Source organism: Simochromis diagramma, unplaced genomic scaffold, assembly GCF_900408965.1.
Source record: "Simochromis diagramma unplaced genomic scaffold, fSimDia1.1 OVJJ01000150.1, whole genome shotgun sequence".
NCBI lineage: Eukaryota > Metazoa > Chordata > Actinopteri > Cichliformes > Cichlidae > Simochromis > Simochromis diagramma.
The window spans coordinates 940140-967343 of NW_024387083.1; the positions used below are offsets into that span (position 1 = coordinate 940140).

At 43.7% G+C, this 27204-nt stretch overlaps 3 protein-coding genes across 9 annotated transcripts in view; 2 read left to right on the forward strand and 1 right to left on the reverse strand.

Annotated features, from left to right (window-relative positions):
• Positions 1 to 3406, forward strand: part of LOC120742596 (myosin-10) — a 62948-nt gene extending 59542 nt beyond the window's left edge. For 3 of the 7 annotated variants that reach the window (XM_040045999.1, XM_040046001.1, XM_040046002.1), the window contains 6 exons: positions 1581 to 1669; positions 1838 to 1961; positions 2392 to 2600; positions 2691 to 2799; positions 2906 to 3078; positions 3248 to 3404. In XM_040045999.1, the coding sequence (XP_039901933.1) occupies positions 1581 to 1669; positions 1838 to 1961; positions 2392 to 2600; positions 2691 to 2799; positions 2906 to 3078; positions 3248 to 3404 (861 nt within the window). Of the gene's footprint in view, positions 1 to 1580; positions 1670 to 1837; positions 1962 to 2391; positions 2601 to 2690; positions 2800 to 2905; positions 3083 to 3247 lie in introns of those variants that run through there. The other 4 variants (XM_040045998.1, XM_040046000.1, XM_040046003.1 and 1 more) reach the window with 2 other exon arrangements.
• A 441-nt stretch (positions 3407 to 3847) lies between these two features.
• LOC120742598 (serotonin N-acetyltransferase-like) lies at positions 3848 to 9427 on the forward strand. Its single transcript, XM_040046006.1, has 4 exons — positions 3848 to 6246; positions 6693 to 6935; positions 7265 to 7419; positions 7514 to 9427. Exons 2-4 carry the CDS (start codon positions 6782 to 6784, stop codon positions 7880 to 7882), a joined length of 678 nt encoding a protein of 225 aa, XP_039901940.1. The 5' UTR covers positions 3848 to 6246; positions 6693 to 6781; the 3' UTR covers positions 7883 to 9427.
• A 2653-nt stretch (positions 9428 to 12080) lies between these two features.
• Positions 12081 to 26287, reverse strand: evplb (envoplakin b). The gene is made up of 22 exons (XM_040046005.1): positions 26138 to 26287; positions 22809 to 22908; positions 22455 to 22609; positions 22142 to 22265; positions 21914 to 22045; positions 21792 to 21833; positions 21532 to 21693; positions 21306 to 21413; positions 21117 to 21212; positions 20930 to 21040; positions 19282 to 19428; positions 19035 to 19189; positions 18837 to 18934; positions 18539 to 18708; positions 18267 to 18445; positions 17378 to 17516; positions 17081 to 17274; positions 16842 to 16992; positions 16649 to 16732; positions 16397 to 16537; positions 16029 to 16121; positions 12081 to 15863 (listed from the first exon to the last, which is right to left on the reverse strand). Exons 1-22 carry the CDS (start codon positions 26176 to 26178, stop codon positions 12363 to 12365), a joined length of 6123 nt encoding a protein of 2040 aa, XP_039901939.1. The 5' UTR covers positions 26179 to 26287; the 3' UTR covers positions 12081 to 12362.
• Positions 26288 to 27204: the final 917 nt, after the last annotated feature.

Sequence of the window (27204 nt, forward strand, 5' to 3'; positions counted from 1 at the left end):
CCTCTTAATGTTCGATGAAGTGCTGATCAATGTTCCCCCTAAGCTGCACACGTGCGCAATTGCGCACTGCTGGCACGGTCTCTGCGCACAGAAAATCTTCGTTGCGCACAAAAAAAATCTACGGTAACCTGAATTGAAATTAAAATTAAAATTTTCAACAATTCTGTTTTGCAGTGTTAGTCAGTAAGTGACTGGCTGCTCCCGTATGGGATTAGAACGATGCCACCTTATCCCATAGTCCAGCCAATAATGCGATTCACATTCGTATATACGCAGCTAATCAATGTCGCTGACAGGCTATGACAGCGTCCTTATGTGCCGACACCGGTGTTTTAGCTAGCAAAGCGGTGTAGCTGATGTGGCGTGAAACCACGTTAATGACAACGTGTACAACCATTGGAGATGTGAGCAGGACAGACGGAACGACTAACGGAAAAAGTGTGGACTTTATACCAGTTTTTAAATTGTGCTGATAGGCCACGTAAAACCAGAGTTATGATAAAAATATCTGCAATGTTTGGTTTTCTTCCTGAATACTATCGTTGTTTATATTTACTGCGGGAAGAAACGTTCTATAAGAAAAAACGCTCGAAAGCAATCTCTGCCTGTGAGCAAAAACAAAACCAAAAAAACCCCCACCCTTTCCTATTGGTCGAAAAAAGTACCATGTCGACCAATCAAAAAGTGATATGGCAAGTTGTTAAGAAACGGGGGGAAGTTTTAGGAGTGACGGCGGTGTTTTGAGATGTAAGAGATTTGCGCCATAGCACAAATCTTATGTAGTTAGTGTGTAGTGTAGTCAATAGTCTTGTTGTGTGTGTCAGAACAATGAGGCGACTGCTGAGTCTTACAGGTGTTACAGCAGTGATACATCTGCTGTTGTCAGGCCTGCAGGTATCAGGCTGTTGTTCTCCTTTATGTGGACAGAAATTATTTTTGGAGTGGCACAAATAATTTGTATGGAATCAAATTTGATGCAGAACAGCTGATTGTGCTGTAAATAGTTTGAAATGTTTATTTAAAAAAACACCTTGGCTGCATTTAAAAAAAAAAATAGCTGCAAAAAACTTTGTTGTTTGCCAAACTGAGGTACTTTTTTGAAGAAGTAACTATATAATTAATTGCCCAACATTGGTCATTATATACTGTATTTTGCAGACAGAGTTACAGGACTCTCTCCCAGACCACAGACTCATACTTATAATACAAGTCAGAGCTTTATAAAAAGAAAAAAGAAGAAAGTTGTGTTTTCAAAATTTGAGTTAAAGTTATTTTTGCTTCCAATAGTGTTACCATACTACACAGGTCAATGACTACATTTTTGTTTTACATTTTCATTGTAAGTGGGCTAAAGCAGTTAATTAAAAGTAGTCTAACATACATGTAAATGCTGTAATTTGATTATCTTAATAAACCATGTAACTTGGATGGATTCAATGCTGGCGTGACCACAGTGCACACGTCTGATGTCGCTCACAGTGGTCCAAGGGACCGCTCAGGGAGTTTGTGTGTTCGCTCAGACACATGGAAAATTAGAGGGAACATTGGTGCTGATAGATTTTTTTTTTTCTGCCCTGCAGGACTTAGCAGCGTCTGAGAGAGGACGACGCCACGCGGAGCAGGAGCGCGATGAACTGCAAGATGAAATCTCAAACAGCACCTCTGGGAAGTAAGTTCACCTGCTCTAGGAAATGACATTACGAGAAAAGTGCAAAAGTCAAAACAAATGATTCTCAAAAACCAAACCAATAATTTACAGAAAAACTAAAATGACCCTGACAGTCGTATTTCGGCTGCTCTGTTCATCGAGGACATCTTATTTTTCTCGTTGTGTCAGGACTGCTCTGATGGATGAGAAGAGAAGGCTGGAGGCTCGCATCGCCCAGCTGGAGGAGGAGCTGGAAGAGGAGCAGGGCAACATGGAGCTACTCAATGACCGCTTCAGAAAGACAACCATGCAGGTTTGATTTCATACCGCAATGTCAGTATGAACGTATTCAGTGTCTTTAATCATCCGAGTCTTCATTGGACTAAAACATTTACTGAGCTCCAAGAAGCTGTAAGAATGTAAGAAAGATGGATGGGCCCTTGTTTCATTTCAGAGGTGTATCAGTTTGTCTTGAGTTGACTGCAGCTTTTTAAGGAAACGTAAAAAGCCAACAAATCCATGTGAAACCAAAGATCGACATATGTCATCTCCAAATGAAAATATCTGGGGGGGTTTTGTCAACCTCAGTCTGGCAGCACTGATGAGGAGGGCAGGTTTTTACCCATCTCTGCTATCGGAGAGGAACCATAACCTGTGTCGTGCACCATCCCTGTCCACTTGGATTCTCTCTGTTTCTCCATGACGATTTTTTTTTTTACTCCACCTTTCTCGCCCTCCATCAGGTGGACACTCTGACTACAGAGCTGAGCGCAGAGCGCAGCACAGCCCAGAAAAGCGAAAATGCTCGCCAGCAACTGGAGCGTCAAAACAAGGAGCTGCGGGCCAAGCTGGGCGAGCTGGAGGGTTCTGTGAAGAACAGGTTCAAGGCCTCCATCACTGCCCTGGAGGCCAAAATAGCACAGCTGGAGGAACAGCTGGAGCAGGAGGCAAGGTAGGAATTTACTACACCGCTCTTCTTGCTCTAGCTAATGAACAAAACCAGTCAGAAAACTTTAAACGTGGAACATCTTCTCCACTCAAGGGAGCGAGCGGCAGCCAACAAGATCGTCAGAAGGACCGAGAAGAAGCTAAAAGAAGTCTGCATGCAAGTGGAGGATGAGCGTCGCCATGCCGACCAGTTTAAAGAGCAAGTATGTCTACTGCTGCTGTAAATAAGCTGCATTTATCACTCACTGCGCGTGTTCTCAGCTTCAGCTTAACAACAGCTCTATGTCTCGCGTCTCCGTGTGTGTGAAGGTGGAAAAGGCCAACTCCCGTATGAAGCAGCTGAAGCGGCAGCTGGAGGAGGCTGAAGAGGAGGCCACGAGGGCCAACGCTTCACGTAGGAAGCTGCAGAGAGAACTGGATGACGCCACCGAGGCCAGCGAGGGCCTGAGCCGTGAGGTCCACACTCTCAAGAACCGCCTCAGGTGAGGAGGGAGGAAGTGGCTGCAGTCACAGGATCCTCATTTACTTGATCTTTTTTTTTAAAGTGACATTGCTACTTTAACCATTTGTCGCTAACAGCAGCAGACATTTTCCATTTTAATTTGTGTCTTCCTGTTTTTTACCTCCTCTCTGCTCCTCTCCCTCTTACAGGCGTGGTGGCCCCATCACCTTCTCCTCCAGTCGCTCAGGCAGACGTCCGCTGCAGGTCGAGGGAACTTCTTCTTTGGACCTCCTGTCCGACGATGAGCTGGAAAACAAGATCACTGACAACAATGCCAATGAGACCCCAGCGCCACAAACAGAGTAGAAGAAAAGCCTTTACCCTCCCTCAGTCAGCCCTAACAGACACAGCGGGACTCTCACAGCTTAAACAGGGACCCTCTTCTGGCCACTTTAGCACATAAAGTCCAAAACATCCCCAGTTTGACTAGATTTCCCTCTTCAAACCACAGGCAGCATGACCTAAGCCATCCTGACTTTCCTTTTCAACCTTAGCAGACACCAGCAGTTGGACCCCCAATGCTCTCACCACCGCCCCACTAAAGACTGTAAGAAACGCCTTACTACTCCAGCTCTGTGCTCAGCTCCTCTAGTTGATTTTCTTCTGCTGGACCACCGTTTAGCTCACAGGTGTCGAACTCCAGGCCTCGAGGGCCGGTGTCCTGCAGGTTTTAGATGTTTCCTTGATCCAACACAGCTGGTTTAAATGGCTAAATTACCTCCTCAACATGTCCTGAAGTTCTCCAGAGGCCTGGTAATGAACTGATCACTTGATTCAGGTGTGTTGACCCAGGATGAGATCTAAAACCTGCAGGACACCGACCCTCAAGGCCTGGAGTTCGACACCCCTGCTCAGAATGCTTCCAAATGCTAAAACGATAGCACTGCAATATTTGAAAGGAGCGCATCATAATGAAAACAGATGCTATTTTTTTCACTGATCTACAATACATGCACCATGTGACTCAGTTTAGTTATATTAGTTATGAACTGGAACTGATATTGTTTGCTTTTCCAGTCCTATGCTAGGATTGCTTGCTTGCGTATGAGTATAAAATGTGAGTGTAAGCTGCTTCTTGCATTGGTTTCTCTTACGTTCGACAGTAGGTCAGTGTTGACTTGTAATTATTTGGCGTGAGCGCTAAATCGCACTCATGTCCTCTCGCTTCATTCTTCTTCTTCTGTGCCTTTTTTCGCTCTCTTTAAACTCTAAACCCATTTATGCCACATATACTGTTCATATATTGAAACATGCTTAATTTCATGAAGGTATTTTCATAAAGCAAAAATCATAAATTTACATTTGTAACGGATTATATTAGTGGAAACCTGATTTACTTTGGCGTGTATGTCCTCCTGCAGCGTGTATGTTGCCACGATGATTGATATGTCAGCCGTGTGGGGTTCTTTGTAGATGGGTGCTATGACTTTTCTTATCAGTAACTTTTATACTTTTTGAGTTATTAAGAGTTAAAAACAATCCAATAGACATCAACTGTATTTATATCTCTGCTATTGTATACGAGACAAACTCCATTCATATTTCAAAATGCTCAGTATTGCACATTGCTCAACTGTACCTTTGCTCATGACACGTACAGTTTATGAGTCTTTAGAAGTTCTATAATGCATTAAAGTCTATGGAGCCCAATACTCTCCTGGTTTCCTCAGCAGTCACTGATGTTTTTGTCTATTTTTTTGTCTTTTGACTAAAGAGCATTTAGCTGAACTCAAAGATGAGATGCTACAGGTGTCTTCTTCACTGCCAGAGGCATCAAACTTCTATTAGTTTGGGAGTCACACATAGCCCAGGAAAATAACTGCATAATAACTAATAACACATCCATGTTTTTATCTTACAGCTAATATAAAAACAAGATTTACTTTCATGAATGATCTGTTTAAAGAACAGATGATAAACAGCTTTAGATGTCTCAAGAAAAGAAAAAGGATGTGTCCGTTTTTCACCCTCCACTCATTGCTGTTAAGAACCTTGCCAGTGTTTCCTCAGTTTAACCTGTGAGGGTTGAGTGTTACAAAATACAGTCATGAACCAGTTCAAAGGTCAGATAAAAAGGGTGAATGCCAACGGAGATAACAGAGTTAACAGAACCAAAATGTATCTACGTTTTTAAGAAAAAGAAAGAAAGAAGAACATCGTGTGGTGAGTTTGTGAATGCTAGTTTGTAGTGACGGATCCTTAAAAAAAGAAAATCTAAACCAGAACAAACCCATACACACCTGCCTGCTGGGATCTTTTAACACAAAACCAGAAAGACAAAGAAGGTAAAGTATGATGAATGTCCTCAGAAAGCCAAAATGGGAGCACTTCTAACACTTCGGCAGCCCAGCAGAAGGTTTTTATAAAATTGTCTTGCTGATCTTACACCTTTTTTGTAAGCCCTCCAGTCCTAGAAGGTAATTTAATGTCAGTCCGTCTTTTTGAGCACAGGAACCTTTTTTAAAGTCACAGAAACCAAACTGTGAACACCAACAGTGTCCAGTAAGTTTACTCCAGTGCTGTACCTTAACAGTGTTTAAAGGGGATCCATTATGTTCTCAGTTATTTGGTTTTGAGGCTCTAATAAAGTATCTTAGTAGTTCAACATAATCTTTATTTATCCCACACTGGGTGATAAGTTGCTTCCTCTCAGATCATCCTCTGTGTGAAACAAGTTCCTCCCGCTTTCATGCCAACTTTGTTCTGATTGGCTGCCCCTTGACAATGAACATTTGAACTAACATATGTGGACCATCCAATGCCAGGCATTGGATGCCATCCCCAGAGCAGCCTTCTCCCTCAGACGAGCTGAGACATTTCACCCCTAAACATTTTTAGGTGATTCAATCAACAGCCCAAACATAAAATTATGGAGCGTTGGGAACCACTTACATACAGTGTTTCCCTTTTTATCCAAAACACACTGTGGAGTCTCTGTGTGCGTGTGTTCAGTGAGAGAGGAGATAAAGTGCCTGTAATGCGCCGAGTTGTGGAAACAACTTCTGTAATCCTTCACCATGTGACTCATAGTAATAATCACTCCATAATGAAGAGAGCTGTGCAGCAGGTGAGACGCAAACAGAGAGACGCAGAGCTGCTTCAGCAGTCACTCCGCAAACTTAACGGACTTACACGTCAACACCTTCCGGTAAGTATCGCTCACAGCCTGGTTGTTGCTTTGGAAAGTGTACAAGTGATGGATGACAGAGGTTTGTTTCGTTATAATCTGCTTCTTATCAGACTTGACCGCACTGGATAGTTTGATCAAATGCAATAAAAGCACTTAAGCAAACTTTTACCACCTGCAGCTGCTCCAGGGGCATCATGGCTCCCTGTACACAAGCCAAGAAAAAAAAAAGCCAGCAGTGGTGACTCAGTGAGTCATCAATCATTGTCTGTCGGTTTTAATGGTAAATACCAACAATGGCTTCTGTTGATTACAGGGTTCAGAAAATGGCCCTACACTGTTGTGACCTTTTTTTTTTTTATTCATTCATTGACAGCCAAAATATTCAAATGCAAATCAGCCTGTGAATCACAGCCGGGAGATCTGTTCTATAAATACGGATCCAAACCCCGCTGTTGTCCTCGCAGGGCCCGACAGAGGTGATCCTGCGAAGCAGGAAGGAGAGCAGGAGAGCACAGAAACACTTTTTTCCGGGAGGAGAGCGCAGTGTCGTATAATGTCAGTTGTGGGCGCGCAGCCTTTCATCAAGCCAATGCAGTCCCCACCTTCAGTTTCCCCCGGTATCCAAAGGAGACACACGCTTCCCGCGAGTGAAGTCCGACCGCTCAACACGCAGGATGCCATAAGCGTCTTTGAAATCGAGCGAGAGGGTAAGTGATCCTTCCTGTGGGTCTTATGCTGACGCAGAAATCCGCTCTGGACTTTTTGCTGAGTGGAAATAATGATTTTGTTACTATAATTACATTAAAGTGTGGTTTCATGTGGGGATTTGATTTATTTAACGAAGTCACGTGATGCATTTTCCTTTGGTGTATGAACTAAAGATGTCGTGATTGCTCCACAGTCGATTAATTGATCGATTTGGTCCGTTTAAATGTGTGCGTAAAAGTTGTGCCAAACCGCTATTGCGCACGGACCACCAATCTCTCTCTCTCTCTCTCTCTCTCTCTCTCTCTCTCTCTCTCTCTCTCTCTCTCAGCATTTATCTCAGTGTCAGGTGAGTGCCCCCTCCACCTGGATGAAGTACGTCACTTCCTCACACTGTGTCCAGAGCTATCCATGGGCTGGTTTGAGGAGGGTCGGTTGGTGGCTTTTATCATCGGCTCTCTGTGGGACCAGGACAGGCTCACCACAGTAAGACATCCTGCATTTTTTTTCTCTCTCTCTGTCCTTTCACAGTTAAAAATCATCACTAATTATTAAACCTCCCATTTCCGCTCCCCTCCAGGAAGCGCTGACGCTCCACAAGCCCTGCGGCTCCACCGTGCACATCCACGTCTTGGCTGTCCATCGCACTTTCAGGCAGCAGGGCAAAGGTCCCATCCTCATGTGGCGCTACCTGCAGTATCTCCGCTGCCTGCCCAACGTGCGCCGAGCGGTGCTGATGTGCGAAGACTTCCTCATCCCCTTCTACCGCAAGTCGGGCTTCAAGGTGCTGGGGCGATGCGCCATCACCGTGGCCAACCTGACCTTCACCGAGATGTGGTACCCAATCAGCGGCCACGCGTACATGCGCCGCAACAGCGAAGCGATCCGCTTCCCTCAGCACCCTCTGACTGTGCCCCTGACAAAGACTGACGAACGCGTTGATGTATGAAGTGCTTACTGAGGGCCGAGCAGGCTGTCTTTAATCTAAGAGGAAGGAATTCAGTGTTGTTCTCTGTAGCATCTTTCAGGGTTTGTCTCAAGTTTCCAGCCGTTTCTCTGATTTGTTGGACTTTTGATCCCATGTGAAATGATTTTAATATGTATAATAAAACAAAGGATGTACTATATACTGTACTGTGACGTGTTATAAATATGCGAGAAGAGTCAAGTAGTGAGTAACTGGAGTTAAATGTTGCATTTGTGGTAGACTTTGCGCTTGGGTGTAAAGCTGTCTTCTGCTAAGCACCTTCCTGGGCTTCCTACAACTGTGGTCTGACGTCAGTAAACCGGGCTTTAGCAGCTCAGTCACAGCTCCACCATCCTCCAGCTCCTCCTCAGCTCCATTAGGGGGCTTTAGCTATTGTAAACACCGAGTGGGGATTAGTTAACCTGTAGGACCAATGACCTTTACCTAGAGAAGCACAAACAGAGCAGGTTGGCGTTAATTGTGACGACAGTTTGACAAACCATGTAATTTTTTTTAAGTTCTTTTCTGTTACAGTGTTTCAATAAAATGTTTTATACTGTTTTTTAAGATGAAAAAGTTTCATTTTTAATGTATTTTGTTCTCTCAGACATTTGATATTCTCTTTGCCGTAAGATTGCACTAACCGTAGCCTACACAAGCACCCACTGTCTTTAGCTGTCCCTGCACTCCATGCTGTAGACAGTGTGCTGTGCAGGTGAAGCTGTAATCCATGACACAGTCACCGACTCAGGTGTAATCCCCTAACGTACCAGGACGAGCTGCTCCCACCCCTCTGAAGGACAAACCTGGTAGTGGTCACCTCATAAATGACCCAGAACTGTCACATCAACACTACCGCAGAGTGGAAGTCTGAATGTAAGTGCATTTATGGATATTTCTTAAAAAGCTATGGGGAGAAAAATCATCACAGGTTTAAAATTGCTCTCTCTTGAATGTGAGAGACAAGCTGGATTCTATCTTTACACTTTGTACCTTAAAGATCAGGTACTTATTTAGACCCCTGTATTTCCTACGTCATGAAGGCCAAACCTTAACCTCTGGTGATTTGGTACTTCCCTGTAATGGTCCAAAAATGATGATTATGGTCCAAAAGTAAGGAATTTGAATCTGCACCTGTAGCCACTAAACACAGAGGGATTTAAACTCATCAGAAATGGAAATAAAACTTTAAAACCATTAAAATATAATCCAACCATTTTCTTCCACTTACCCAGCTGCAGTCTGTCCGAGCTATCAGTGACCGAACACAGTTCAGTGTAATGTAAGTATGTGCATACAGTAGTTTTGTGAAGTATGAAGACATAATGACGCAAGACTCAGACTGTGAAAAATCAGTCAGTGCCTCTCATCTGATCACCTTAGGATCAGCTGGGGTTTTTTTTTGTTAATTAGAAGAAAACAAAAATTGCAAATAAATGTAAAACTGATTGGGGTGCAGTTATACACCCAAGAGTCTCTCCATTAGGTACACCTGATCAGCTGTGCGTTAATGCAAATATCTGATCAGCCAATCACATTGCAGCATTTCAGCGCATTTAGGTGTGTAGACATGGACGAGGTGACCTGCTGAAGTTCAAACTGAGCATCTGAGTGAGAATGAACTGGGATTTAAGTAACTTTGAAGGTGGCATGGTTGTTGGTGCCAGGCAGGCTGGTCTGAGTGTTTCAGAAACTGCTCATCTGCTGGGATTTTCCCACACAGCCATCTGTAGGCTTTACAGAAAATGGTCTGAAGAAGAGAAAACATCCAGTGAGCAGTAGTGTTCTGGCTGAAAGACGATGGTAAGCCAACTCATCTCCTGATTTATTACAACCACAGAAGAGCATCTCTCAGTGCACATTGAACATGGAGCTGCAGAAGAGCACACTGGGTGGTGCTTGTGCCAGCTAAAGAGGAAACTAAGGCTACAATTAGTACAAGCTCACCAAATTGGACAATAGAAGAAGTTTTATTAGCTAGAGTCGGTTAAACATTGCCTGATCTGATGAGTCTCGATTTCTTCTGTGACATTCAGATAGTGGGTGTCAGAATTTGGCATAAACATGGGTCCATCCTACCTGGTATCAGGCTGATGCTGCTGGTGTAAAGGTGTGGGGGATATTTTCTTGGTTAACCATGGGTCTCGTAGCACCAAATGAGCATCATTTAAACATCACACCTACTAGAGTATTGTTGCTGACCATGTTCATTCCTGTATGACCGTAGTGTACCCATCCTCTGATGTCCCCCTCAGATTCAACCCATCTAACTTGTTGAATCTGTGCCGCAAAGAATTAAAGCAGTTCTGAAGGTAAAAGGCTGTCCGAGCAAAAGCCACCTACCTAATAAAGCAGCTGGTAAGTGAAAGTTTTGTCTCTCTCTTTTACTGTATAAAAATGCTCTCTTTAAATAAGATTTTTTTTTTCCAGGAAACTGAACTATTTCAATTTGTGACTCCTTTTAAAAATCTTGTAGACTTTGGGAAGGATGATTGCATTCATTAAAGATTTTTTCACGTTCTTTCAGTTACATTTTTCTCTTCCAGCAGAAATCTGCAGAGTGAAGTTGGCTCGCAGCGATCTTGTCTTATGGCTGATTCCAGCCAGCTGGCACCTTTGCACATTTTGCTCGATGGGAGTTTCTTCCTCCTGGCAGAAAGTTTTATTTTAGTCTTGTGATACTGAGGTCTTCATAAGGCCGTGCATGCTGTTTATTTAAGGATTTGTCAGTGTGTGGATGACTGTGATGAGAACTCATATAGTTTGCAGCTTTATATTTAAATGCTTTCAGTAATGATCAATTTCAAGTAGCAACAATAGACTGAAAATTTGCTGCCTATATTTATTTAAAGAGTGCAAATACTGGACGGGCTGCCTGAATGAGAGCGCTCCAAATGGTAGTTGATATGTTGTTGGCATGATTGCAGGGCAGGCATATGTGAGGCTTTGCCGTCTTCATTCACAGAGTCCAAATCAATTCAGAGACCCATTGTCAATGTTTAACCGGTAGCGCCGTAGTCTAGAATTATAACTGCAATAATCAAACAAAACAAAGAGGAGCTTCCAATTATCGCATACGTCACTCGGGCAATAATCGGTGAGTCCAAAGGGACCACTTTTGCTGCTACGCACTAGTGATGCTGCCATATTCTGCATCATTCAGCAGGCTTTTTAATAGGCAGGCGGTTATTAGACACGCATTATGGGGTTAGACACAAAAACATCTGAAATCCACAATTTAACTCCAATTTTCACTTTGAAAAAATGAGAAATTACATCATCACATGAGCCAACTACATTAAGTGAGATGACCCAACCAAATCAGGGGACATCCTTCATCCCCCCAGCTTTGGACACAGAATGGGGCTACTGCAGTCTCCAGACAGGCTCACGTGCAATAATCCCACAAAGTCCTTACAGTCACCGGGTAATCTGGCAGGCAGACATCCCAGCATGGAGGCCACACATTCCCAACACCGTTTTCTATCACCACCGCAGTGTTAGACCATAACCAATATCACAACTTAGGCCCATGTAGACAAATCAGCTTCTGCACACTCCTTTGCTCATCGGCCTGGAAACAAGAAGGCGTGCACGTCGCTGGGGCAGTCTGTTATTAGACGCACGCCTCAACGAGTTCGACCTTGTTAACCTTAACGCACTACAGTGCTCTTATGTGACTCATGTTTAATCTGTATCCTTAATCCACCATTTCCAAACATATGACTCGCTGGGGTTGGCAGCTTTGTACAACTATTTTCATGAGAGGGGTATTTGTAGTTGCAACACAAGCGTCACTTATGAAGAACACTGTTTCTGGTAATGCCAGATTCCTCATATTAATGTTGAAAACTAGGAGTCCGCGGTCATCATGGACTGTATATAAAACATGGACAAAGCTGCGCAAACTAAAAAGTGAAGGCCGGAGAACTGGAAAAGTGGCTTGAACCTGCAATGTCCAGCAGGGGGCAGCAAATGCAGCTGCATAAAGTTGTACAGAAGTCTGCTTTATGACCTGAGTAAACACTTTCCAGATGAGTTTATAGGTTCTATTGCTACTTTCAGATCATACCGACTCAGTTCTGCAGCACTTTGATGTCCAGGTTACACCCGTGACTGGTCAAAAGCCTATCACAGGCTGCAGCTGGTTGTATTTTAAATAACAAGGCAGAAAAAAAAATCAAAGTGAAGCATTTTAATAAGCCCCTATGCAGCACATACATAACAAAAAATAACTGTTTTCACAGCAGACCAACAATAGAACTGGAAAAAATGAAACAGATAAAAGTGTGCAGCTCTACCAGACACACTTTTTTTTTTCCAGTGTTTTCAAAACATATGAACACCTGTCTTTCTCTTTTTCTTTCCCCCCTAAATATGTTAAATAGACTTTTCATGCACCCTCTAGCACCACAGTCTGTAGAAAATTAAATCTTTAGCTAAATCTAGACTTTAAAACTTCCTAGAAACGGAAGTTTGAGTATGATGGAGCATTGGCAACGTCAGTGGAGGTTGCAGGAAGAAGCAAGAGGCCTGTGCTGAAATCTTTTCTACACAGATCCATCGCCTGTTTGTATGATATCTTCCCTTTACTGATGGGGTCCACCAGCTCCTTTGTGTGGGAAGCCTCATCTTGCAGATCTTTTGCCGTTGTGCTGTCAATCAGACCGGTGGCGAGAGCTTCCTTGATAGTGAGGCGGCCTGCTTTGGTGGGATCCACCAACCCGCCGGTCAAATACTGCGCCTCTAAGTACCTCCTGGCATTTTCTTGGGGAATGAACCCTTTCTGTGCTGCCTGTCCTACAGCGAGACGCTGTTTGGTCACAGGATCCTCGACTCCGGTGAAGGCCTTCTGGGCATTCAGAAGCTTATACTTTTGGTTTGTGTCAATGAGGCCCTGTTCAGCTGCTTTGTGGACAGACAGCTTGTCCTTTTTGCCCAGATCAACTATTCCACCGGTGGCTGCTTGTGCCTCCAGCAGCTTTAGAGCAGTGTCGGCATCAATGAGACCGCGGGTGAGGGCACTTCTCACAGACATGCGGCTTTCGGTGGTGGTGTCAAAAATGCCAGAGATTGGGAAAAACTCATCACCTGGTAAAGCGCTGAGGTTGGTCAGACTGCCGAGACTGCCGCTGTATTGAGTGTTCAGGTTAGTGTAGGAGGACCTCAGAGATGAAGACATGGAGCTCAAGGGAGAGGTAGAGATGGGTTTGGTAGGAGCGGTTGGGATTGTTTTGGTGGGAGATTTTGGCATTAATGGAGGAACATAGGGCTTGCTTCTTTCGCCTACAACGAGGAGAGCAAACTCAGAAATGGGCATTTTCCCTTCCTTGTAGCGGCTCACGTCACGTTGAGTCAAACGGCCCTCCCTCAGAGCATCCCTCACAGAGTACTGATTCCCACTTTTTCGATCGTGCAAAATGATTGTATCTCCACCTGGACCACTTGAAGTGATTTCCTCCCAGTCACACTCCAGCTCTGACAGTTTGATGTACTGGTTTCGATCGATTAGTCCCTGTAAGTAGGCATCGTAGGGTGACAGATCTTTACCAGTTTCTGGATCCAAGATGGTGATCTTGGTGGAAAGATTTGCCTCTCTGGTTTTAGTCTCAGAATGGTCCTCATGCTTTATTTTGTCCAGCATCTCGATGATGAGTTTGTCTTTCTCGTGTATTTTGTCCTTCTCTTTTAGGATCTCTTTTTCAAGCCACTGTATTTCAGAGGACGTCTTAAGACTTCTCTGCCGCACCGTCAGGTTCCTCTCACTCATCAACTTGGACTGTTGCTGGAAGGTGATGCTGATGCTCTGTCTTTGGGACTCTAAGGTTTTGAACTGCTTCAGGAGATCTTCCTTATCTCTCTGCAGAGCATCTCTGATGGAAATGAGAGTGGTTTCCTCCTGAGAAGTCACAGACTTTGACGTCTGCAGATGGGTCATTTTGAGGTGTGTGCTTTGAATGTTATCTTCTTGGTTCCGCCTGAGATTTCTCTCCTTTGTTACTAGCTCTCTGAGTTGTTCCCTTTCAGCTTCAATTGCTGGGTCTTTCTCCACACGGACAACTTCTCGGTAAACAACCTTCTCAATCGATTTTTCCTTTTGCAGAGTTTCAAGCTTGAGCTTTATGTTGCAGATTTCTCTCTCTAAACGATTGATTTCATTGCCCTCTGTCTCCAAGTTGTCATGTATACTACCAATGAGTTTGTCCAGCTGAGGATCCTTCTCCACTTTCAAGACCTCCTCGACAATTATTCTTTCCTCAATGGGTGGTGGGGTATTCTCCAGTTCAAGAATACGAGCTTTGATCTGTCTCAGCTCTGACTCTACTTGGATCTTCTTCTGACGATCATCCAGCTGAGCCAGCATAATCTCTTTATCTTGAATCAGAGCTCTGAGTTGTCGGACTTCCAGTTCAAGTTTTCTGCGGGTTTTCGTTTCATCATCCAGTTTCTTGTTTAATTTCTCATGCTCCAGGATCTGCTTAGGGTCCTTCTGAAGCCGAACCACTTCTTGTGTTAGAATTTTCTCCTGTGGCTTCTGCCTTTCGAGGGTGATGTGTTGGTTCTGCAGGTCAAAGAGACATTCCTCTAAAGATCGGCGCTGCTGAATCTCTTCTCTGAGGTTCCGTCGAAGCCTGTCAGTTTCTTTCTCCAGAAGAGGATCATTCTCATATTTAATGACTTCTTTATTCACTAGCTGTGTCTCCACTTTAGTTTTTTCAGCTTTCAGCTCATCCCTTTCTTTGCGCAGGTGGGTCAGAAGCTCTATGGTGGTGTCATAGTTGACTTGCAGACGGTTCATTTGGTTGTTTAGTCTTTGTAATTCCCTGATGACTTCTGGACTCTTTTCTTCTTTGATCACCTGTTGGGTCACCTCCTTGTACTCCACCTTGGGCTTCTGAGCCCGCAGTGTAACCAGAGTTTTTGTCACTGTGTCAATTTCTTTCTCCGTGTCCGTGCGGTTTTGGCTTGAATCCTGCAGCTCTTTTCTCAGACGTATCATCTCGACCTCTGTCTCAGGATCGACTCTGTAAATCTCGTTGATGATTTCCTTCACCTCCACCTTTGGCCTGAGATTCTCCAGTTCACTGTAACGTAACTGAAGGGTGGTCAGGTCTTTCATCAAGATAATGTTTTCATCCTTCTCTTCTTCCAAAGTCATCCGCAGCTTGTTTGACTCTTCAACCGTTTCCGGATCTTGTCGTACCTGGCTCACAACCTTCGTAATAACCTTGGGCTGGATGGTGGGGATGACCCTCTCCAGTGTGTTTATTTGGCTCCTTGTGCTAAAAATGTGATCATTGAGGGCCTTGCATCGGTACTCCTCCTCTGCAATATCACTCTGGAACAGAAGAACAGCTTTCAGCATCTCTGGATCTTTCTCAAGTCTCACCACTTCCTTTTTAACAACTTTCTCTATGATTTTTGGTTTCTGCTGAGCCAAAACGGTTATCTCTTTTTTCACTTGAACTGCCTCTGTGTTCCTCGTTTGGAGTTCCAGGCGCAACCTCTGTATCTCGTCTCGAAGCTTAGCTGCTTCTTTATCAAGCTGGGGGTCCTTCTCGTATTCGGTGAGGATCTTAGTCACTAGTTTAGGCTCGACTTTGGTCAGCTGCAGCTCCAGTTTGATAATCTTCTCATTGTTGATTTCAATCTCTGTTTTGGTGCCTGACCTTTTCAGTTCTTCATCCTCGATCCGACTTTTCAGCGACTTCAGTTCCATCTCCAGTTTGGGATCGCGGTAATATTGCACCACCTCCTTCTCCTCCAACCTCTCCACTCCTCTCCTGTTCTTCAGAGACATAAACCTCTTGCGGTATGTATCCAGGTTGTTTTCAGCATGAAGACGCCTGTTGACCTCCTCACTTAATTCCTTTTTCAGACTATCGCTTTGCTCCTGGTCTTTCATTTGGCTCTGGAGCTGCAGCTGCTGAGTGACAGCCACCTGACTGATTTTCTCTTCATTCTGCACATAAATAAAAGGACACAAAGGAGGTCAGAGAAGGCAGGTGAGGTGAGGTGGTGAGTATTATTTAATGTAAAAAAACAGAAAAACAAAACAAAACACAGACACACAGTGAAATAACAACAACAATGCTGCTGGGTTTATTTTGATTCCATGATATCCTACCATAGCCATGATGTTCTTTGTTGTACCCAACTGATTTAGTAGCTGGTTGTTCTCTGCAGACACCTCAGCGAAGTGGTTCAATAGATCTTTCTCCTGTAGTAAAAGAAGAAGATTCTTATTTCCATCTACAATAATTTAAAATTTGGTTATACAGAAATGGCAAGACCGCAACAGAGAAAAAAGCAGGGAACTGTGAATTATGACAGTAAATAAGTCAAATACAGCATGACAAAAAGGTGGGTTGCAAAGCTGCTTGCAGAGTCACTTATTGACTCTGAGCCAATGGTGTGCTTGAACTAATGATTGACAAAGAAAAATATCTTTTTGTAGCTCCTTTATTGTCTTTGTGTAGCTGTGTGAAACCATACCGTTCTCTGTATCGCCTGAGCCAGAGTTGAAGTTTGACGTTTCAGTGAAACTGGTCCCTCGTCAACGTTTTCTTCACTCTTGTCAGCACCATCATCATCCGTCAGAATGGCACTGTAAGTGTTTGACTTGATCTCATAGTCCTGAAAAGAAATAGAAATGCATTTAAACATTTAAGAATGGCATCATCTTGAGGCTATGCCTAATATACAGTAAATATTTTGCTAGGTTTAGGTCTTATTCTCAGAACTCACATTTAAGACATTTTGCAGATTGCGGGAAAGGTCCTTGACGCGGTTTAGATCACCTGACTTCTTCTTGATGTCCTCTACCACTCTCTAAAAAAATAACCAAAAGCAGACTTGAGCTATTTTATTTATAGACATCAGAGTCTTGTTAATGCATGTAAATAAAATGAAAATTACAAAACAAAATACTTCCACTCACCTTCTGAGAATTCTCCTTGCTTGTAATTTGTGCCACTCCGTCCGTAGGTTTGATCTTATTATCTGGCAAATTGACCAAGAAGAAGTCCAGCGACTGAACGGCACTCTGGAAATCCTGGTTTTTATTGACTGCTTGCTGCACAAGAGCAGACCTAAAGCAAAAACATACACGCGAGTTACAGCAACACCCATGTGCAATGGTTACCACAATGCCTGATTTTGTCTTTACTTTTCTCTCACCTCTCCTGAAGCTGGCTATTGACCCTTGTGTAACGGTTTTTCAGGTTCTTCACCTGGTCCTCCTGGCGGCGGATGTCGGGACAATACTCATTGAGATTCTGTTGCAGAGAGTTGCACGCCTGCTCTGTCAGGTCCAATTCTTTGCCTAATTTCTTTAGCTCATCTTTCTTTGAGGCCACATCTTTACTCATTGCCTGTTTGACAACATAACGACAAAGAAAAGGCATGAGAAAAGACACATTTGCACAATTCCAGTTATCTATATTGTTGTATAAGTTTTAGATTTATTTACAACACCTGAAGCTTCTGGTTGCGGCTCTGAAGAGAGTTTGGTTGGTCAAGAATGGTGCCGTCTTTAGCCAGTTCTTTCTCAAACCCAGAGACAACGCCCTCTACGTTCTTTATCTCTTTCTCTAAATACATGGAAGCTGTTGCTCTGATGAAAGCAGAGAAGTAGCAAAGTTAAATAAAATAAAGAAAACGCCACAAAAACACGCACATAGATATGCTACTCTACTATATCTGAACTGACACGTTGCTAAATGCTCAATTTAATGGTAAAATCCATTGAAACAAATGGCTATTTTTGTCCACTGTTTACCACAGCTGTCAATGTTGGGTGAGATGTGTCCATCTTTATTTACTACAGAGGCTGTAAAACCTTTTGAAATAAATCCAATACAGGTCATTCAGTCAGAGAAGTTCACTTCTGACTGTTGTCTCTTTCTTTATGTTTCTGGGGTGAAGGGGACCCCTCCTCTGTCAATAAAACATGTGCATGATGCCTTTTATCTTGAGTCTAAAGGTCCAAGAACGGACTGAAATGTCCATCCACAGCACGCGAACGCCTACAAATTCTCTTCTCCTCCACCTCTGGTGTAATCCATATGTAGCCAGTCTCTAGCCACATATATAAAACACAATCAGGTGGAAGGGAGATAATTGTATTCAATTATGGTGGGGGAACATGACGGTTTCCACAAACCTGCTTATTTTTAATGGCTTAATTATACGTTTATGACGTATCATTTTTCATTCAAGGCATAATTACACGCTAGTCTATGTATATTTATGAGTGAACTAGGTTTTTTTCTATTAAAACACTTCCATTATAATGACTGCACTTTAAGGAAGATTTCATTCTAGATTTGAGATTTTATTTAGAATTTCATTCTAATGTTCGTACTTTTTATTATAAAGGTCGATGAGAGCATTGATGTCATCAAACTTTTTGTTGGTGGCGCTGAGTTTAGGTGGCAGGGAAGAGGCGGTGGGACCCAGAGGTTTCTTAGCCAGAATAGGATCCACCTCTCTCTGGATGGCAGATTTCTCTGACTCTAGCTTCTTCACAGCGAGAGCCGATTTCTGGAGGGCAAAGGAACACGTTTAGATAGGACATAATTCAATTACGTTGTGACCTGCGTGGTGCCATTGAAGTATAATGCTCGTCATGTTTACCTCATGCTCTTGCAATCTGTTTGCCAGGTCCTGAGTTGGGTTACGGTTGTCTAACGGGGTCCTCGCTCGCCTCAGGATCTCCTTTTCCAGTGCCTCCAGGGCTTTATTGATTTTTCCTAATTCACTGAGGAGCTCTGCAACTCTGGGATTCTCTGGACTTTTAACAGCAACTGAGGAGAAAGGAAAACGGCTCTACAATGAAAAGATAGACTAGCCCAATCGTTTCAGAAAAGACTTCTGTCCTGGTCTGAAAGTCCGAGGAGATGAGAAGAAGTGAAGTGACTGCTTTTGTTCTCACCTCTTTTCTGAGTCTGAATCACTTCTACAGCGGGGCTCTTTAAGGAGGCTATGAGAGCAGATCTACGACGCTTTAGATCAGCCAGCTGTCTGTCCAGACTGAACACACACACACACACACACACAGTGCTGGTTTAAAATCAGCTTCAGGTTGAATTATAATCACCAATAAAGTATGCTGAAGGAGTCGTGATTATACCTATTCACTGTCTCCAAGGCCTCAGGATCGGGTGGTGGGATCATAAAACATGCTGCAGAGAGGGTTTTGGTTTTCCCACTGCTGTCCTGAAGCTTCCAGTTGTTATTATCAGAGCTGGACTTAAGGGTTAGCTTCTCACCACGTCGTATGGCACCCTAAAACAGATAGTAAATTTAGGGATTACTCTTTCCTTCTCTATCTCCAACATAAGGTGGCTGCCTGTAAATGACAGCTGTTGACATCGTACCTCTTCATCGATCCAGTCACACAGGGATATTACAGTGGTCGGTTTGCTGAGCTGCATTCTGCGCAACTTCAGAGGCACGATGCTATCGCTAAGTTCCCTGAGGGCAGCCAGGCGCTGCTCATTCCTCTTCACTGCTGGTTCATCTCCCTGAAAGTGAATTTCAAAACAGTTTCAAAGTAGTTTCCATGTTTTCCCACTGTTCAAGTAGTTAGAGGTACAAACTGATTCCTTGAGTATATCCTTAAATGGGGACAATGGGTTTATTTTGCACCATAACACAACAAAGTCACCATTGTTCAGCAAGGAAATGAACACTTTAATGAGCAGAATTAAGTATAAAGTCAATAAAGGCCGAAGTATAATGCCCTCACATGAGAATGCAGATTCTCAGGAGGTGAAATTTTGAACATGGGCTTAAACATAGTGTGTCTTTTGCCCCTCCCTGAACCTGGTTCTGCCTGAGGCTTCTTCCTCTTAAAAGTTCTTCCTCCCCACTGTCACCGAGTGCTTGCTCAAAGGGGCGCCAGTGTGATTGTTTGGGATTCCTTCCAATATTGTAGGGTCTCTACATTACAGTATAAAGTGCCTTGAAGTGGCTGTTGTTGTTATTTGTCGCTATATAAATAAAACTGGGTTGAACTGAAAAGTTGAAAGAGCTTTTCTGAGATGAACTCGGCAAAGTTTTTCAGATAACTGCAGCGAACCTGCTTTCTGAAACAGAAGATGCAAATGATCAGCAAATACTGCAAGTCAACACACGAGCTGCAGTATGAAGCCAAACCAGAACCAAACAAGTTACTTCTTACAGACTGATTCCTTTGTTGTTAAAGACAAAACTGCTTTTGCTATTAATATGTGAGCCTCCAGCAGTGTGGCATTGTGGTGTCCTAGCTTGCTCTATTGCAGGGGTGGGCAAATCCAGGCCTCAAGGGCCGGTGTCCTGCAGGTTTTTAGATGTGTCCTTGATCCAACACAGCTGATTCAAATGCTAAATGGCCCCCTCAACATGTCTTGAAGTTCTCCAGAGGCCTGGTAATGAACTAATCATTTGATACAGGTGTGTTGACCCAGGGTGTTATCTAGATAAGATTCTGGATTAAATCCAGCCTGTGGAGGTTACATGTTCACACTGAGTACTCTGACTTCTTCTCACAGTCAAAAAAACCATGCATGGGGTTAGGCTAACTGGTGGTTCTAAATGGGCCAAAGGTGCGAATGGTTATCTGTACACAGTATTATTAGGCAGGAGACAGACATTTGACATTTGTCACAAATCCCACACACTTAACAACTACAGTAGCACTGCTGTAATAACCATTTTAACATCCCTGAACTTGAACATTGGCCTAAAATCATTCCTCTCTACAGCAGTCTCAGTCATCACAGCAGTTTGTTGTTGTTACAGTCCAGCTGAGTCTCCTAATTTCATGGGTATGGAAGTCTGTGCATTTAAAATTGTAACAGACTGAATTCCCAAACTGTTGTCTGGTTTGGTTTGGTGTTAATTTTTGGTAGAATTTTCCATGTGCTACCTTTGACTAGTTGTCGGTCCCTCTTGTGTCAGCCATGAAAACATGGCTTTTCTATGCTTGTTAAGACTCCTAAAAGCACAGAAATCACAACATATTTTTAAAAAACTGTGTCTTACCTCGAGTGCCAACAGGATCTCGGGGTTGGTCTTGTTCTCCATGGACTTTGAGTCCAGAGTCGAGCTGAGTCTCTCCAGAGATTCTGACAACCTTTCTGCATCCAATTGGAACTGCATTGAACAGTCAGCTGTTAGCAGCAGGCTCTTAGTCAACTGGAAACTTTTAATTTTCCTCACAGCTCTTTACCTTTTTGTAGTTGTCAATATTGTCCAGGTGTACTTCCTGTGCCAGACACAGGTTGAGAAAGGCTTGCCATTCCTCTTGTACCGTATCTCTGTGTGCCTGACAACAACATCAACGATCATGTTTAATTAATGCTACAACCATACAGCCATACGGGACAGTAGGATGATTTATCACAGATGTAAAATGTACTTTTATGGTTGGGCTGCCGGGGTGTTTCATCTTAATGAGGTTATCTCCTTCCTCCTGCAGCTGGTTGACTTCTTGCTCGTGTGCTAACAGTCCGTTAGCTTTGAATTTCTGTGCAAAAATGAAACGTGCAAGTGCTCAATTCAAAGTTGCCTTTGCACCGATAAAATCACAAACTGGGACTTTAACTAATAATAATCACTCAGCATGCGTGATGCTGGATTCTCACCTCATACTCCATGCGGACGCTCGGCGGGTCAACCATGCGATCACTCCAGTCTCTCTGGAGGATCCTCTCCTGCTGGTTCGACAGGTAGATCAGCTCCTTGCTGCAGCTTTGCATGTACTCGTGTAAAGAAGCCAGGTGGTTGCGCCGTCGCTCGGAGCTCTCCTGCAGAACACGCAAGGTGCAAACAACATATGAACACCACACACAACACTCCTCAAGTTTAACTCCAAGTGGCAAATTTACTAATTAAATCGACTTACAAAAAGTTCAGCATATTTCTCTTTGACGGCAGCGTACTGCTCCTGTGAACAAACAAGAAGCACGTTAATGATCCATCCTGCACGCAGGAACTGTACATACATGTGAAGCTTTGCTCTGCTACCTGTGAGAGGGTAGTGCTGGGCTTCAGCTGGTCTTGATAGGCCTTGATCTCCTGATGGCGAAGGTTATGAGCTGCTATCTGCCTCTCTACATCAGAAAGCTTAGGGCCGTATGCCTCCGCTCTCAGCTGTTTCTGTGAAACACAACAGAGAACCATTCAAGATTCAAGCGGCTACTAAAAATCTCTGAAGGACTTTAAGGTTGCAGAAATTTTGGTCGTTCAACTGACCAGCTTCTCATCAAACAGAGGACCCCAGCCAATCTTTTGGGTCAGGTCCACGTCTTGTACCGATTCGTACACTTCCCTGAAGGTAGCACAGTCCTTGGCCCAGCGATAGTGGAGATTTCCCACACTGAGAGACAAAATGTTTAAGTTAGAAGTGAGAAGATGGGTGGAGAGCAATGATAGGGATTGTGGAAATGATTGTTTGTGGCGAGTGTGCCTCCGTGGCATGTAACAGATCAAGTTCTGTCTGCTTGGCATGCATGCTAGCGTTTGTGCGTGTTTGAATTTTGGCCATGACACCCCTAAACACACTCACTCCTTCTCAATCTCTTTAGCCTGAGGGTGTTGAAGCTTCTTGGCTCCGCCCACGTCCATGAAAAGATCCTTGAGCAGTCCCTCGGCCTGGGCCAGGTTGTCTGCATTCTCCTTCTTGTGGAGCAGTTGCTCGTTATTCCCCTTTCGCTCTTTGTCCTGCACAGGAGAACCGCAAATGCAACAAAGTAGCGTTTTTTTTTTGTTTGTTTTTTAAATCTCTAGATTTTTTGCTAAACTTCTTGTGGAAAGGAAGTGCCTCAGAGATTCACTTTAACACTTATGGCAGAATGATAAGTTAAGTAAAGGAAATGCTGGCATACAATGCCTCCACCTATGATTCATCAGGACTTCTTACCACAGCCAGCAGTTTCTCTGCTTGCAGGATATTCTTCTCCACTTGGTCTGCATTCTTTTGCATGCGAGAAATCAGCACAGCCAGTTCTTGGGCCTGAGTCCTGGGTAGGAACAGAGACAGATGATGGTGAAAATGCTCCCAATTAATCACTATCCTTATCTCCTCTGATTGGGTGTTCCTCATAAATACAAGTGGGTGTGTCTGGAGACGAGTTCCTGCCCCAAGTGGAGGAGTTCAAGTATCTCGGGGTCTTGTTCGCGAGTGATGGGAGAAGGGAGCCGGAGATCGACAGACGGATTGGTGCTGCGGCCGCAGTGATGCGGATGCTGCACCGGTCCATCGTGGTGAAGAGAGAGCTGAGTGTAAAAGCGAAGCTCTCAATTTACCGGTCGATCTACGTCCCTACCCTCACCTATGGTCACGAACTGTGGGTAGTGACCAAAAGAACAAGATCGCGGATACAAGCGGCGGAAATGAGCTTCCTCCGAAGGGTGGCTGGCCTCTCCCTTAGATAGGGTGAGAAGTTCAGCCATCTGGGAGGGGCTCAGAGTAGAGCCGCTGCTCCTCCACTTCGAAAAGAGCCAGCTGAGGTGGTTTGGGCATCTGACAAGGATGCCTCCTGGGCGCCTCCTGGGTGAGGTGTTCCGGGCATGTCCCACCAGGAGGAGGCCCCGGGGCAGACCCAGGACACGCTGGAGAGATTATATCTCTCGGCTGGCCTGGGAACGCCTTGTGTTCCCCCAGACAAGCTAGAGGAGGTGGCTGGGGAGAGGGAGGTCTGGACTTCTCTGCTTAGGCTGCTGCCCCCACGACCCAGCCCCGGATAAAGTGGAAGAAGATGGATGGATGGATGGATGTGTCTGGAGAGGATATCCCTTCTCTGGTACATCATACAGAGCCAAGAGTTAAAAAAAAAAAAACCTGCCACATATGCTGACTTTACTTTAGTCATTTTAACATGAGCATCCATTATTTTAAATCTGTGACAGAAAATAATGAAAAGCATAAAAGTCCAGTTTAAATATTTCCAGATGAACATGAAGAAAAAGAACATCCTAATTGTGAAAGTGGTTAAAGTTAAATGATGGTGTTATTTACCTTTCACACAAAGAAATCTGTTCAGCTGTGAACATAAAAACCAGCTCGGTGGCTCTTCGTGTTTCTTCACTTTAATGTCACTCATCAAACACTTTCCACGCAACTCTTTGTTCTCATTAAATGTGTTTTTTCTGTCATTCCTTCTTGGCTGTAGTATGAAAGACAACTATGTATCCTGACACACCCCAGATAAGGGGACGCACATTGCAGGGTAGAGGGGAGTGTCCCCCTGTCGCCTCCCTTTAGCAGTCAGGAATGCTGTCTGTGACGAGCTCAGACATCCCTGCTGCACCTTTAATCATATATGATTAACCAGTGATTGACATTTGTAGTCAGACATGATGGCTTCCAAAGGAGCACTGATGCAGGAGGGTAAGATCTAGGAGGGTGTTGTTTTCATGTCTTGCAGGGTAAAAAGGGTTTGGATTAATTTACTCTGTCACGTCTTTAATCTATATTTAATTCATGTAGTAAAAAGAAAAGCAATTTCAACAGTATGTCTCAATTTTTATTTTTTATTTTTTTTTGGGGTGGGGGGGGGGGGGGGGGTTTGCTTGGCCAGTGCTTGCCAGCCCTGCCATAGCTGCTCGCTTTATATTAAAAAGCGCTTCATATTTCATGGTTCCTTTTGATTATTTTATTATATTTGAAATTAGAATTAGTAAGAATTTATCCCTTTTTGTTTTTACATTGCCAGCTCTTTATCATCATGTAGTTATGTTATTGGTCCATGATTAAAATAAATAAATAAACTGCAGTCCTGTTTAAAACAGCCACGGCTTAATTAACACTTGTCTTAACTAAAATTACATAAATATATACAACAACGATTTCATATAAAATAGTATTTTAAAATGTCAATTTTTTTGCACTATAAACTAAACTATAAATGTGTGTGTGTGTGTGTGTGTGTGTGTGTGTGTGTAATTAAATGACACACACATTTTCATTTCACAATTTGTAATTCTGACGTACTTTTAGGGAAAAACAGGATATAAATAGAATACTTCCTCGAGCACTGATTTCTCCTTTACTCAAACTGATTTTTACTACAAACAACTAAGATGTGGGTCACGTGCTTCATTCCTGAGAACCGCAGAAGAAATACGCAGCGCTGCTGGAGCTCGTGACCCCCATGAATCGCAAATGTTCAGCTCTGTGCATCAGAAATTATGTGAATGCCCACAACACAATTCAATTAAGTTTTATTTATATAGTGCCAAATCAAATCATCAGTCACCTCTACAAGGTAAAGACCCTAAAATAGCACAGACAAAACCCAGATAATCAGACGACCCCCTTGATGACCAGGAACTTGGAAAGGAAAGTGGGAAGGAAAAACTCCCTTTTAACAGGAAGAAACCTCCAGCACGACCATGGTTAGGGGAGGAAGACAAAGACAGAAGACGATGAAAATGCACAGTGGTGTATAAACACAGTGAATCATGGGACGCGCCCACCACCCTGAGCCTGTCGCAGGCATGCAGGCGGAATAAACATTCACTTCATTCAGGTACAAGTGTCACTGCGCTGATTAAGAAAGCAGCAGGAAAACCCTGCCCTGCCGCTCCTTCATGCCTTCTTTCCAGTCACACTTTCAAGTCTTTGGTTTCAGGCCACGCCCCACTGTAACAGTATGAGTGTGTTTGCCTGTGTCCCCTCACACCAGGATGAGATAAAACCCCTGCTTAATCGCTTCAAGAGTCCACACATTTAACATCGTCAGGAGTCAACTCACTTTTCCCCCTCGAACAACTGCAAAGCAAGTACTGCAAGCTGCACACTATACACGCTGTCGGATGAAACGACAGGGACGTTGTTGACAAATCGGCTGAGTGAGTCAGAACTTCAGCCTATTGAGTGGCACCAGAAATGGATTAAGTGAGTCAGTGAACTCTGGTGATACACCCCTTGGGCAAAGAAACAATTAAAAATGTGTGTGGTTAAGTGAAGGAGTTGGGCGAGGTGACAAACAAACTGACTTTAAAGTTAGTGACATGGAGACGAGAATGAATGAGACAGAAAGTCTGTTTGCACGTAAAAACACAGGCTGTACTTTAACACTCAGTGTGATTGTCGGGGGAAAGTGAAACAGCCTGTGCAAACATAAATGGGATCATGGCACAAAAAAACCACAGTCAGGCATTTAAAAGAGAGAAACCAAGACAATACAGTAACACACACACAGACACACACAGACAGAGGGAGAGAGAGAGTAAATCCCAACTCACTTGTTTAACTTCACAGTGCTGGGATCCTGTTTCTTCGACATCTCGGGACGTCGCTTGTGTGTATAATCGGAGTCCAAGTGTATTTCTTCCTAACGCTCTCTTCTTCCTCTTGCTCCCTTCTTGCCTCCCGTGGCGTCTCCCTCTCAGTTAAGGGAGCGTTCACCTGTCTCAGCTCCTCCCTGGGCCAGCAGGTGTGTCGCCAGGAAAAGCAGAGAGAGCGGCAGACCGGGTGGACCTGTTCCACGTTCCCGCAACCTCACATTCTAGGAGAATAATTGTGTTTACCCTTGTAATTTTGTGCGCTTGTGTTTTCTCAGAAGTGTGAGTGTGCTTCTTCTTTTTTCTCTCTTTTTTAATCCCTTTGCAGGAAACTCGAGAGGAAATCTGACAGAACATCATTTTGCTCCTGAGGTTACACCAGAATCATTGATTAGCTCATATGTGACTTACAGTCAGCTCAGTGGGATTTGTTTTCCTTTTTTTTTGATCATTTTACAGAATTTCATCATAGTAACGGGCTCTAAAGTTGCTTCTCACACGGGATATTACAAAGCACTCGTAGTCCCCTCAGAGATGATCACAGAGGAATGTAGAAAAACTAGCCACTTGACTGGATATCAGGCTCATCTTTACTCTGTTTGTTTAGATGTGACAATCAAAGGTCTAACCTAGATTTTCACTGTGCTACGTTTCAGTATTTGTTATCTGAGAAGTATGAATAAAAACAGAAAAGACAGAGTATGAAATCTAAATTGTATACTCAGTTTCATTAAATGTTGGGTGGTACTCTAAATAGTTGACCTTTCACCTTTCAGCGTGGGTGAGCATATAAATTTCTATATCGTCTGTGCCCACACACACACACACACACACACACACACACACACACACACACACACACACACACACACACACACACACACACACACCCTGTGAAATTACCGGACAGGAGTCAAGGTCTAATGTGAGGAATGCAAACTTCACCTGCTGCCAAAAGAGGTAAATAAAGAAAAGAAAAGAGCTGATAACAAAGATAATCTGCAGGGCTGCAGAGCATGCATTGTATC

Excerpts from the sequence above, each read along its gene's own strand:
- LOC120742598 (XM_040046006.1), top strand. The coding sequence starts at position 6,782 with ATGTCAGTTGTGGGCGCGCAGCCTTTCATCAAGCCAATGCAGTCCCCA. Across the intron at positions 6,936-7,264 it reads CTTTGAAATCGAGCGAGAGG|CATTTATCTCAGTGTCAGGT; the intron begins GTAAGTGATCCT and ends TCTCTCTCTCAG. Across the intron at positions 7,420-7,513 it reads ACCAGGACAGGCTCACCACA|GAAGCGCTGACGCTCCACAA; the intron begins GTAAGACATCCT and ends GCTCCCCTCCAG.
- evplb (XM_040046005.1), bottom strand. The coding sequence starts at position 26,178 with ATGTCGAAGAAACAGGATCCCAGCACTGTGAAGTTAAACAA. Across the intron at positions 22,046-22,141 it reads CTCTGTTTGATGAGAAGCTG|AAACAGCTGAGAGCGGAGGC; the intron begins GTCAGTTGAACG and ends TGTGTTTCACAG. Across the intron at positions 19,190-19,281 it reads GTGACTGGATCGATGAAGAG|GGTGCCATACGACGTGGTGA; the intron begins GTACGATGTCAA and ends TATCTGTTTTAG.